This window comes from Aotus nancymaae, unplaced genomic scaffold, assembly GCF_030222135.1.
Source record: "Aotus nancymaae isolate 86718 unplaced genomic scaffold, 86718_ANA_hifiasm-v0.15.2.pri h1tg000022l_1, whole genome shotgun sequence".
NCBI lineage: Eukaryota > Metazoa > Chordata > Mammalia > Primates > Aotidae > Aotus > Aotus nancymaae.
The window spans coordinates 36,692,773-36,705,044 of NW_026988435.1; the positions used below are offsets into that span (position 1 = coordinate 36,692,773).

General features: G+C 42.4%; 1 protein-coding gene and 1 pseudogene across 6 annotated transcripts in view; one reads left to right on the plus strand and one right to left on the minus strand.

Moving 5' to 3' along the window:
• Positions 1 to 1,284: 1,284 nt before the first annotated feature.
• Positions 1,285 to 12,272, minus strand: part of GART (phosphoribosylglycinamide formyltransferase, phosphoribosylglycinamide synthetase, phosphoribosylaminoimidazole synthetase) — a 39,157-nt gene continuing 28,169 nt past the window's right edge. For 5 of the 6 annotated variants that reach the window (XM_021669451.2, XM_064380109.1, XM_064380111.1 and 2 more), the window contains 6 exons: positions 8,525 to 8,731; positions 7,403 to 7,540; positions 3,821 to 3,951; positions 3,107 to 3,248; positions 1,988 to 2,103; positions 1,285 to 1,891 (listed from right to left, as the gene is read on the minus strand). In XM_021669451.2, the coding sequence (XP_021525126.2) occupies positions 1,700 to 1,891; positions 1,988 to 2,103; positions 3,107 to 3,248; positions 3,821 to 3,951; positions 7,403 to 7,540; positions 8,525 to 8,731 (926 nt within the window). In that variant the 3' untranslated portion in view covers positions 1,285 to 1,699. The remainder of the gene's footprint in view (positions 1,892 to 1,987; positions 2,104 to 3,106; positions 3,249 to 3,820; positions 3,952 to 7,402; positions 7,541 to 8,524; positions 8,732 to 12,272) is intronic. The other variant, XM_064380113.1, reaches the window with a different exon arrangement.
• LOC105712844 (charged multivesicular body protein 3-like) lies at positions 4,598 to 5,359 on the plus strand (annotated as a pseudogene).

Consider the following 12,272-nt stretch of genomic DNA (forward strand, 5'->3'; position numbering starts at 1 on the left):
TGGTAAATGTAAAATTTACATGGTTTGTGAAAGAATGGCTGTCAGAGATGATCTCTTTTAAACAGTGGAGGAGGCAAATGTATGCATTAGAGTTGCTCAAAAACACTTTGGGAGATAATACAATTTTGGTTTTAAAAAAGCCAAAAGAGGCCAGGTGCAGTGGCTCACGCCTGTAATCCCAGCACTTTGGGAGGCAGAGGCAGGCAGATCACTTGAGGTCAGGATTTGGAGACCAGCCTGGCCACCATGGCAAAACCCCATTTCTACTAAAAATACAAAAAATTGCCAGGCATGGTGGCTCATGCTTGTAATCCCAGTACTTTGGAAGGCTGAGGCGGGCAGATCACCTGAGGTTGGGAGTTCCAGACCACCCTGGCCAACATAGTGAAACCCTGTCTCTACTAAAAATACAAAAATTAGCTGGGCATGGTGGTACGCACCTGTAATCCCAGCTACTAGGGAGGCTGAGGCAGGAGAATCATTTGAACCCAGGAGGTGGAGGTTGCAGTGAGCCAAGATTGTGTCACTGTACTCCAGCCTGGACAACAGAGCAAGACTCTGTCTCAAAAAAATGAAATTGTTCAAGCTATTCTCCTGTCTCAGCCTGCCAAGGAGCTGGGATTACAAGCACCTGCCACCACACCCAGCTAATTTTTGTATGTTTAGTAGAGACAGGGTTTCACTATGTCTGCTTGAACCTGGGAGACGGAGGTTGCAGTGAGCAGAGATTGCGTCATTGCACTCCAGCCTAGGCAACAAGAGTAAAACTCTGTCTCAAAAAAAAAAAATTAGTTATTAAAACAACTGTATGAATGGCATTTGTCTACTTTATCAACAAGGGAATAGAGAGAGAAAGTGGATTAAAAATGTGCCTCAAGTTTTATGCTTGAATCTAGAAGCCACCAATTCTCCCTCTAATGCTCTAGTGACTCTAGTGACTTACAGAGAAGTATGGATCTTTATAAACCACAGGATAACTAAACTTTACTGAAGCTAAAATCTGGGTATTACAGAAACTGTCAATAATTAGAGGAACGTTTAATGATACTTCAAAGCATAAAGGATACTAACTATCCTTCAGAAATGGGAACAATCCAGAAATCTTAACACACCAGATTATGATCATCATGATCAGAAAAATCTCAAATCAGATATACAATATAAGGAAGAGATAATGCCTTGTTAGACTTGGAGAAGAGATAGTCACTTGACATTGATCAGAAGGAGGTTGGGCAACTTTTACACATTGGAATATATAACTAAGATTATAAAACGGAGCCTAGGTGATATACTTGGGCTTCTCTTCAAGTTTATTTCCTCCATTTTAACTCAGATACATCCAGCAGCCATGGCTTCAAAAGCTCATGATCAAAGATTAGAAAACATAACTTATAAAAATGGAGGTGATCCCTCATGTTGTAAGGCAGTATCAAAACAAACAAACAAAAACAAAGGTGGTGATGGTCAGAAAAAGAGCATAAAAAAGACCAAGATACGTGTATGTCTCAGATATGCTGCATTAACTAGTCTTGTTTTTAATGAGTCTGTGTTTATTTAAAAAAAATAGCAGACGAGGTAAGGGTGAAGTCTTTTTTGTCTTTTAGCAGTTTTTCTTTTGGGCTAAGTCCATGATAAAAAACCACCATGCAAACAGCAAATAATTCTTTTGAAACTGGACCCATTTCTGAATTAGAAGGCTTCATTCCTCTTTAACCCAACAGATCTTGCCATTTTCTCCAAGCTGCACAGTTCCACTGGCCACCAGCTGGAGGGCTGCAGGGAATATTTTGTGTTCTGCTAATTTTACTCTTTCAGAAAGAGTTGTGACCGTGTCACCCCTCTTCACAGGAACAGCTTCTTGCAAAATAATTTGTCCAGCATCTACATCTTCCTGGAAAAGTAAGCAAAAGTTTTAAACATTACCTTCTAACTAGTGTAATTTACATCTGAACACTAATATTATGTTGGTAGAAAAAGACATACTCACAGCTACAAAGTGTACAGTGCACCCAGTAACTGTGACTCCGGTTTCCAGGGCTTGCTCATGGGCATTTGAACCCTTAAAAGAAGGGAGCAAGGATGGGTGGATATTGAGCATTTTTCCTAAAAGTGAAAAGGGCATAGTGGTCAGAATTTAAAAATCCTTGGTATTCTATTAAAGGAATATATTTTCCTATCTAGATCAGAAGTCAAACAGGAGTTGGATTTCTGGGATGGGTGTTTTCTTTGCCAAACACAGAAATGAGGTAAAAGTAAGTTCTCATCCAAGAAGGCCCTGAGAGCAGCAAGTACCTGCCCTGCACAGCCAAGTACACACTGGGGTGCTCTGTATAGGTACCCATGGTGACAGGAAGGTGGTGAGTTTAAGCTGAATACCAGCTTGTTGCTGGCACATACTATTAAAAAGAAGTAAGAGGTTCTTACATAGTGTGTATGTGCTTGACTTCTAACCACAAAGTGACCTGTCCCCTAGACAGATGCTAGATTAGTTCTGTGTGGCTTACGTCACCAAAGGCATTGTATATTTTATATCACACTGCAAGTGCTCTAACTACATTTACCTAAGAATACATAAACTCTTTGGAGGGAAAATGTAGTTATTGACCAATGCACTGTGTTGGAACACACACAAATAGGATGCAGTCAAGGCTTTTGGGGAGAAGGCAGTAACATAGTATGTGTTTTCTGGTAATAACCTCTTCCTTGCCAACTTCTGGCAATGGTCTTTGCTTCCTAAGAGAGGATGGACTCTTCAATTTGGGATATACAGAATCACTCTCTTTCGCTTCTAAACAAGGAAAGTCTTCTGAATATTTATTCAGAAGACGAAATATTATCTTTACAGTAATGTGAAACAAAACTAAACTACATTAGAAAAAGTGATTAATTACAGCAAGCCAAAAAAAATGGATAGAGAACAGGTTAATAAATCATCATTGGGTCATTCTTTAGAGTAAAACAAAGGATATTAAATTGTGACCTGTATTAAAGTATTAATAAAATATCACAGTCAATAGTTCACTACTGGGATTGTTTGGCATGTTAACTGTTCTGGATACCATTTTCAACTGATTTCTCAATGTGATGTCAAATAATTTTTGCTTACCATTCCACTTTCTGACAAAGGGGCCAGAAAGAATTCTCATGAATCCTGCAAGACAGACTATGTCTATGGAGAACTCTTCAAGGACTAGGTCAATTGCATTGTCAAATTCTACACGATTTTTATACAGTTTATGATTAATTACCTGTAATACAAAAAGATAAGCACACCTTTTTCAATGAATTAACGAAAATAGTTTAACATACTTCACTTCCTTGTAAAGATATACCTGATAGAGAGATTATTTTATTTATTTATTTTTTTTGAGACGGAGTTTCGCTCTCGTTACCCAGGCTGGAGTGCAATGGCGCGATCTCGGCTCACCGCAACCTCCGCCTCCTGGGTTCAGGCAATTCTCCTGCCTCAGCCTCCTGAGTAGCTGGGATTACAGGCACGTGCCACCACGCCCAGCTAATTTTTTGTATTTTTAGTAGAGATGGGGTTTCACCATGTTGACCAGTATGGTCTCGATCTCTCGACCTCGTGATCCACCCGCCTCGGCCTCCCAAAGTGCTGGGATTACAAGCTTGAGCCACCGCGCCCGGCCTTGATAGAGAGATTATTAAGAGAGGGACAGGATGAAGGAGAAGGCAAGCCCAGCACCCACCCAAAATGCCTAAGTCCAAAGAACAAGTGCCCCACAGACCTGGGTCCTGTAAGGGCAGATTACGAGCTTAAATATGGCCCACAGGAAAGATACTTTCTCAAGTAACTTACTCTGGTGGGAATACCAGCTCTTTCTGCTTTATCTAGCCCAGCCACTGCGGCTTTGTTGGAGATAACAACATCAATTTGTGCAGAGCTATTTGGTTCCCGAGTACTGTCTATGAGTGCTTGCAGGTTCGATCCTAAGAAGGGAGAAAAACACCAGTGAGCTCACACTTTTTCTTTTCTTTTTTTTGAGACAGAGTCTCTGTCGTCTAGACTGGGAGTGCAGTGGCATGATCTTGGCTTACTGCAACCCACCTCCCGGGTTCAAGTGATTCTCCTGCCTCAGCCTACCAGGTAGCTGGGATTACAGGAGCTCACCAACATGCCTGGCTAATTTTTGTATTTTTTTTTTTTTTAAGACGGGGTTTCACCATGTTGGTCAGGCTGGTCTTGAACTCTTGACCTCAGGTGATCCGCCCACCTTGGCCTCCAAAGTGCTTGGATTACAGGCGTGAGCCACCACGCCCAGCCTAATTTTTGTATTTTTAGTAGAGATGGGGGTTTCACCATGTTGGCCAGGCTGGTCTCAGGTGATCTGCCTGCCTCGGCCTCCCAAAGTGCTGGGATTGGAGGCATGAACCACTGCGCTCAGCCTCTTACTTCTTTAAAAAAGGAATGTGCTAGGCCGGGCGCAGTGGCTCACGCCTGTAATCCTAGCACTTTGGGAGGCCGAGGTGGGTGGATCATCTGAGGTCAGGAGTTCAAGACCAGCCTGGCCATCACGGTGAAACCCCATCTTTAAAAAAAAAAAATGGAATGTGCTTACTCTGGGCGTCGGGACTCCCTTCCTCTCCGCGGGCCCCGCGCAGGCGGCTGCCCATGACCTGCCTGGGCGTGGGAAACGGAAAGCCGGAAGACGAGTTCTGTTCGCCATGGGGCTGTTTGGAAAAACCCAGGAGAAGCCACCCAAAGAACTGGTCAATGAATGGTCATTGAAGATAAGAAAGGAAATGAGAGTTGTTGACAGGCAAATAAGGAATATCCAAAGAGAAGAAGAAAAAGTGGAACGATCTGTGAAACATGCAGCCAAGAAGGGCCAGAAGGATGTCTGTAGTTCTGGCCAAGGAGATGATCAGGTCAAGGAAGGCCGTGAGCAAGCTGTATGCATCCAAAGCGCACATGAACTCGGTGCTCACGGGGATGAAGAACCAGCTCGCGGTCTTGCGAGTGGCTGGTTCCCTGCAGAAGAGCACAGAAGTGATGAAGGCCATGCAAAGTCTTGTGAAGATTCCAGAAATTCAGGCCACCAGGAGGGAGCTGTCCAAAGAAATGATGAAGACTGGGATCATAGAGGAGATGTTAGAGGACGCTTTTGAAAGCATGGATGATCAGGAAGAAATGGAGGAAGAAGCAGAAATGGAAATTGACAAAATTCTATTTGAAATTATAGCAGGGGTCTTGGGCAAAGCACCCAGTAAAGTGACTGATGCCCTTCCAGAGCCAGAACCTTCAGGAGCAATGGCTGCCTCAGAGGATGAGGAAGCAGCTCTGGAGGCCATGCAGTCCCGGCTGGCCACACTCCGAAGCTAGGGGCTGCCTACCTGCTGAGTGTGCACACACTCCTCTGAAGAGCTGCCATTTTATGTGTCTCACTTCTGTTGTGAGGACTACCATTTTGGAGAAGGTTCTGTTTGTCTCTTTTCACTCTCTGCCTAGGTTTTGGGATCGCAAAGGGATTGTTCTTATAAAGGTTGCGTAAATAAATGCATCATTTTTAGGAGGGAAAAAAAAAAGGTGGCCGGGCGCAGTGGCTCACGCCTGTAATCTCAGCACTTTGGGAGTCCGAGACGGGTGGATCACGAGGTCAAGAGATCGAGATCATCCTGGTCAACATGGTGAAACCCCGTCTCTACTAAAAATACAAAAAAATTAGCTGGGCATGGTGGCGCGTGCCTGTAATCCCAGCTACTCAGGAGGCTGAGGCAGGAGAATTGCCTGAACCCAGGAGGCAGAGGTTGCGGTGAGCCGAGGTCGCGCCATTGCACTCCAGCCTGGGTAACAAGAGCGAAACTCCGCCTCAAAAAAAAAAAAAAAAAAAAAGGTATGTGCTATTTTGAATAGGAGATGGTCAAGTTTTCTGAATAAATGTCTTGGAAAAAGATTGGTGATGTGTGAGGCTTTTAAATTCCCTTTCTCTTTCTTTGCACAGGCAACTAAAGTAAATATGGAAAAAGCTGTATAGCAATGAAAACAATCAACAAAGTGAGGGAACAACCCATAGAATAGGAAAAAATATTTGCAAACTACCCATCTGACAAGGGATTAATAACCAGAATATATAAGGAGTTCAAACAACTCAACAGGGAAAAATCTAATACTCCAATTCAAAATGGGCAAAAGATCTGAATAGACTTTTTTTTTCATTTTTTTTTTTTTGAATAGACATTTCTTAAAAGAAAACACACAAATGGCAAACAGGTATATAAAAAGGTGCTCAACATCATTGATCATCAGAGAAATGCAAACCAAAACTATGACATATTGTCTCGCCCCAGTTAAAATGGCTTTTATCCAAAAGACAGGCAGTCACATGCTGACTAGGACATGGAGAAAAGGGAACCCTCACACACTACTGCAAATGTAAATTAGTTCAATTACTGTGGAGAACAGTTTGGAGGGTCCTCAAAAACTAAAAAAAAGAGCTACCATATGATCCAGCAATCCCACTGGTAGGTATATACCCAAAAGAAAAACAATCAGTATATCAAAGAGTTATCTACAGTTTCATGTTTATTCTCCATAGCCAAGATTTGGAAGCAACCTAAATGTTTATCCACAGATGAATAGATAAAGAAAATGTGGTACATTATACAATGGAGTACAATTCAGCCATAAAAAAGTACAAGATCCCGTCATTTGCAACAACATGGATGGAACCAGAGGTCATTATAAGTCAGGCACAGAAAGACTGACCTCACATGTTCTCACTTATTTGTGGGAGCTAAAAATTAAAACAATTGAACTCATGACGATAGTGCAATGACAGTTACCAGAGGCTGGGAAGGGTAGTGGGAGAGAGGGGGAGAGGGGACAGCTAATGGGTACAAAAATATAGTTAGAACAAGCAAAATTTAGTGTTTACTAGCATAACAGGGTGACTAGAGTCAACAATAACTTATTATACATTTTAAAATAACTGAAAGAGGCTGGGTGCAGTGGCTTACGCCTGTAATCCCAGTACTTGGGGAGGCCGATGAGGGTGGATCACCCTGAGGTCAGGAGTTCGAGACCAGCCTGGCCAACATGGCAAAACTCCATCCCTATTAAATACAAAAAATTAGCTGGGCATGGTGGCAGGCACCTTTAATCCCAACTACTTGGGAGGCTGAGGCAGAAGAACTGCTTGAACCTGGGAGGTGGAATTTGCAGTAAGCCAAGATTGTGCCACAGCACTCCAGCCTGGGCAAAAGACTGAGACTTTGTGTCAAAAAAGTAGAAAGACTAAGAATGCTGAAAAGGCAAAGACAACCTTCATGATTCCCCCCAGCCCCCAGACTCTGCCAAGAGTACCCTTACAATCTGGAAGAGTGCAGGGAGGAGAGAAAGGGCATTCAACAGCTCTACAGTGACAAAGAAGCCACATCTCACCTGTTCCAGATATTAAGACAGCCACCCTGGCCTTTTTTTGTTCGACAGATAAATAATTTTTCAGGGAACCATTCTTCAACACTGACCCATTTATTTGCATGTTTTCAATCAGATTCTTGACTTTCACACGGGGGGAACCTTCATTTCAAGCAAATCCATAAATAACAATTGTGAATTAACAGGAATAATGGAAAGAAAAATATTTTATGAAAACTTTAGGGTATATTTTATTCTGAACATAAGATAATGCAAGGACTAAAATGAACATTTTTATCACTTAACACTACTCATTCATAAAAACTTCCAAAAGGTGAACATATGTAATTACTTCAACTAAGAGCTACAGATCACTATCTTGAAGCACATAGTGGATCTATTATTGCCTGCCAGTATTCTACCCCTACTCCCTAAATCTTCCCAGTGAAACCACCCACGGTAGTGCCATGACCTCCTGGTCTCGGGGGTAAGCATGTGACCCAGCGAAGCCATTTAAAGAATTGATATGGAATGTTAAGAAAGAGAAGAGTCTCTTTCTTATTGTAACATGAGCTGAAGGATGCAATCTTTCTGACTCACTTGAAAATGAATCCTACACAATAGAGGAAAGAAAGGCAGATATAGGTAAAGTCAACAAGGTTTGATTTTTTTTTTTCCTATTTTTTATTTTTGTGAATCTTCTATGGATCATTCCAATTTTAGTATATATGCTGCCGAAGCGAGCATGTGACATCTTTGTTAGCGAACCTGAGTGGATTTTCTGCCCCTCTGCCAAGTTCTAGCACTTCTAGCAGAGTCCTGATTGATACAGCACTTGTCAGGGTGCTCACTTGCTGTTCTTTGAATTGAGATGAGTGACACAGCAGAGCCATGAGGTCTTGTGTGCAGGGAGATTACTTTGGGAAGTGATCCTGTGGGGTGTGGCTGTGAATGCGTCAATTCTCCAAGTTCTGAGGCAGAAATGAAGAGATATGTGGTATCCCTGGGGTGGGTGCTGTCATGTTACATCTGTGTAAAGATTACTGCCATAGTGATGGCTGCACTAAAAGGTGGGCAGAAAGCTTGTGAGGCAAGGCTGAGGTATAGCTAAAATTATATGTCTAAAAACGAATAAGTAGCAAGTACCTTCAGCTCGTGCAACCACGCTGCCAATCACCCAGGCTTCTTCCTTTTGCTGCTGGATATCCCCCAGAATCTGCTCTGTCTGCTCCTTTGATACCACAAGGGCAGCACCAACCCCACAGTTAAATGTTCTAGCCATCTCTTCCTCAGAGAGGTGTCCTTCCTGCTGTAACCAAGAGAAGACCTTGGGGATCCTCCAGGTCTGAGCATCTAAAAATAGACATGAATTGTTTGATTATCCTACCACCTCACACAAAGTACAAAAGTACGCACATATTCAAAGACATGGAAACTATAATCAGGCTCTGCTATTTTATGTAGGGCAAAACTATAAACTGGCCTCTGAGAACTTTTTATTTGAAATTCATTTGTGCCTTAGATATTAAGAACATTTTTTTGTTGACATACTTGGCCAGTACTCACAATTGAATGAAGTTTTGTGCTACATTAACTAACTAGACCCTTAGACATTCCCTAATGGATTAGATGAGCTAGTAGCTGAGTTCCAGCAAAGGCCAGTATACTATCCTTTTTTTTTTTTTTGAGACAGTCTCATGCTATTGCCCAGGCTGGAGTGCAGTGGCCAGATATCGGCTCACTACAGCCTCCACCCACTGGGTTCAAGTGATTCTCCTGCCTTAGCCTCCTGAGTAGCTGGGACTATGGGCAAGTACTACCATGCCCAGCTAAGTTTTGTGTTTTCAGTAGAGATGGTGTTTTACCATATTGGCCAGGCTGGTCTCAAACTCCTGACCTCAGGTGATCCGCCTGCCTTGGCCCCCGCAAAGTGCTGGGATATAGGCATAAGCCATCGCACTCAGCCGCCATGTATACCATCCTTTTATGAATGTTTGGCTGGGTCTTCCCAATGACCAAAATGCACCCAAAGTACAATGCAAAACTAGATAGCTTATCTGCATGTTTAGAGAAAATGCATACATTATTCAAGAAAAGGTATGCTAATGGAAGGTAGATCAACACCCTGTCCCTCTCATTCATTTTAAAATTTAGACTTCCTAGGTCTGCTATAAGAATTCTTGGCCAGGCGTGGTGGCTAACGCCTGTAATCCCAGCACTTTGGGTGGCCAAGGCAGGCAGATCACAAGGTCAGGAGTTCGAGACCAGTTTAACTAACATGGTGAAACCCTGTCTCTACTGAAAATACAAAAATTAGGTGGGCATGGTAGTGCATGCCTGTAATCTCAGCTACTAAGGAGGCTGAGGCAGGAGAATCGCTTAAACCCGGGAGGTGGAAGTTGCAGTGAGTCAAGATCACACCACTGTATTCCAGCCTGGGCAACTGAGCTAGACTCTGTCTCAAAAAAAAAAAAAAAAGAATACATGAAGAATACATTCTCTTGGCTGGGTGTGGTGGCTCATACTTGTAATTCCAGCACTTTGGGAGGCCAAGGCAGGAGGATTACGAAGTCAAGAGATTGAGACCATCCTGGACAACATGGTGAAACCCTATCTCTATTGAAAATACAACAATTAGCTGGGCATGGTGGTGCATGCCTATAGTCCCAGCTACTCGGGAAACTGAGGCAGGAGAATCACTTGAACCAGGAGACAGAGGTTACAGTGAGCCAAGATTGTGCCGCTGCACTCCAGCCTGGCAACAGAGTGACAGTCCATCTTAAAAAAAAAAACTTCTCTCTGGTCACAAATAATACAACAAAAATCTCTAATAAAAATTTTTAGGTAAAGGCCTATATACACACGACATTCCTGAATAATAAAAGAATTTGGATAGTTCTTTGTAATCTACAATTATGGGATCTGATTTTTTTTTTTTAAATACTGAATTAAATTATTTATGATGCTCTATGGAAAGGGAAGCCAATGTGACTTTAGCCTTTTATTAAATAATAAGGTTTACAATCAGTTACGCCTATTTATTTGGTATATTTATTGGATTTTTTTTTTTTTTTTTTTTTTGAGACAGGATCTGGCTCTGTTGCCCAGGCTGGAGTGCAGTGACATGAACACGGCTCACTGTAACCCTGACCTCCCAGGCTCAAGCAATCCTCTCACTTCACCCTCCTGAGTAGCTGGGACTACAGGCACACAACACCATGCCTGGCTATTTAAATTTTTTTTTTTTCCTGTAGAGACAAAGTCTCACCATGTTGCCCAGCCCAGTCTTGAACTCCTGGGCTCATGTAATTCTTCTGCCTTAGCCTCCCAAAGCGCTGGGATTATAGGCGTAAGCCATCACGCTTAGCTAATTATCAGTGTTTTAATACTTTGGAGTTGATACTTTTTTTTTTTTTTTTTTTGAGACAGTCTCTCTCTGTCACTCAGGCTGGAGTGTAATGGTGTGATCTGGGCTCACTGCAACCTCCGCCTCCTGGGTTCAAGTGATTCTCAGCCTACCGAGTAGCTGGGATTACAGGCATGTGCCACTACACCCGGCTATTTTTTTTTTTTTCTCTTTTTGTATTTTTAATAGAGACAGGGTTTCGCCATGCTGGCCAGGCTGGTCTCGAACTCCTAACCTCAGGGAGATCCACCAACCTCAGCCTCTCAAAGTGCTAGGATTACAGGGATGAGCCACCGTGCCCAGCCTGGAGTTGATACATTTTTAAAAATGAATCACATGTCTATGACTCTCAGACTCAATTCCATTTATACTAGCTGGGAAATGTCCATTCTTAATAGTTGAGCTTAAAAGATTTAGTAACTACATTGTTCACTGTGCTCTCAATAGTTAAAAGTCAATAGCAACTTAAAACTAAACAGTGGTACATCTATAAAATGGAATACTTGTTATAAAAAATGATGCTATTAAGACAAGTAGATAATGATGACATATTAAATGGCAGGGCAAGTAGCAGATTACCAAACTATGATCTTGTTTTAGTGAAGTTTTACGAAGTATTTATATAAAAAAACACTGACAGACTAAGAGTCTAGTTTCTACAAATGAACAAGTACTTTGTGAATAATATAAGTTGTAATTTTAATGTTAGAAAGTCATAACTGGGTGTGGTAGCTCATGCCACTAATCCTAGCACTTTGGGAGGCCGAGATGGGCAGATCACTTTGAGCCAAGGAATTTGAGATCAGCCTAGGCAACGTGGTGAAGCCCTATTAAAAATACAAAAAATAGCCAAGTGTGGTGGCATGTACCTATGGTCCCAGCTACTCAGGAGGCTGAGGTGGGAGGACCAGGGCTACAGTGAGCAGTGATCGTGCCACTGAACTCCAGCCTGGGCGACAGCGCGAGATTCTGTCTCAATAAAAAACAAACAAAAAAACCCCAAAAGTCCTTACTTAAATATGTTGTCAAAGTATGATTACTGGAAGAAACTTTAGAGGCTGATGCAAGGAATTCTGCAATGGCTTTTATTGGAATACAGATATTTGTGTAACTCAAAATGTAACTGCTTTCAGGAATATAGCTGTATCAACTTTCAGTTTCTTTTCTTTCTTTTTTTTTTTTTTTTGAGATAGAGTCTCACTCTGTTGCCCAGGTTGGAGTGCAGTGGTGCAATCTCGGCTCACTGCAACCTCTGCCTCCCGGGTTCAAGTGATTCTCCTGCCTCAACCTCCAGAGCATCTGGGACTACAGGTGCATACTACCATGCCTGGCTAATTTTTTGTATTTTTAGTAGTGATGGGGTTTCAGTGTGTTAGTCAGGATGGTCTTGATCTCCTGACCTCATAATCTGCCTGCCTTGGCCTCCCAAAGTGCTGGGATTACAGGCGTGAGCCACCACGCCTGGCCAACTTTCAGTTTCTTAATGAG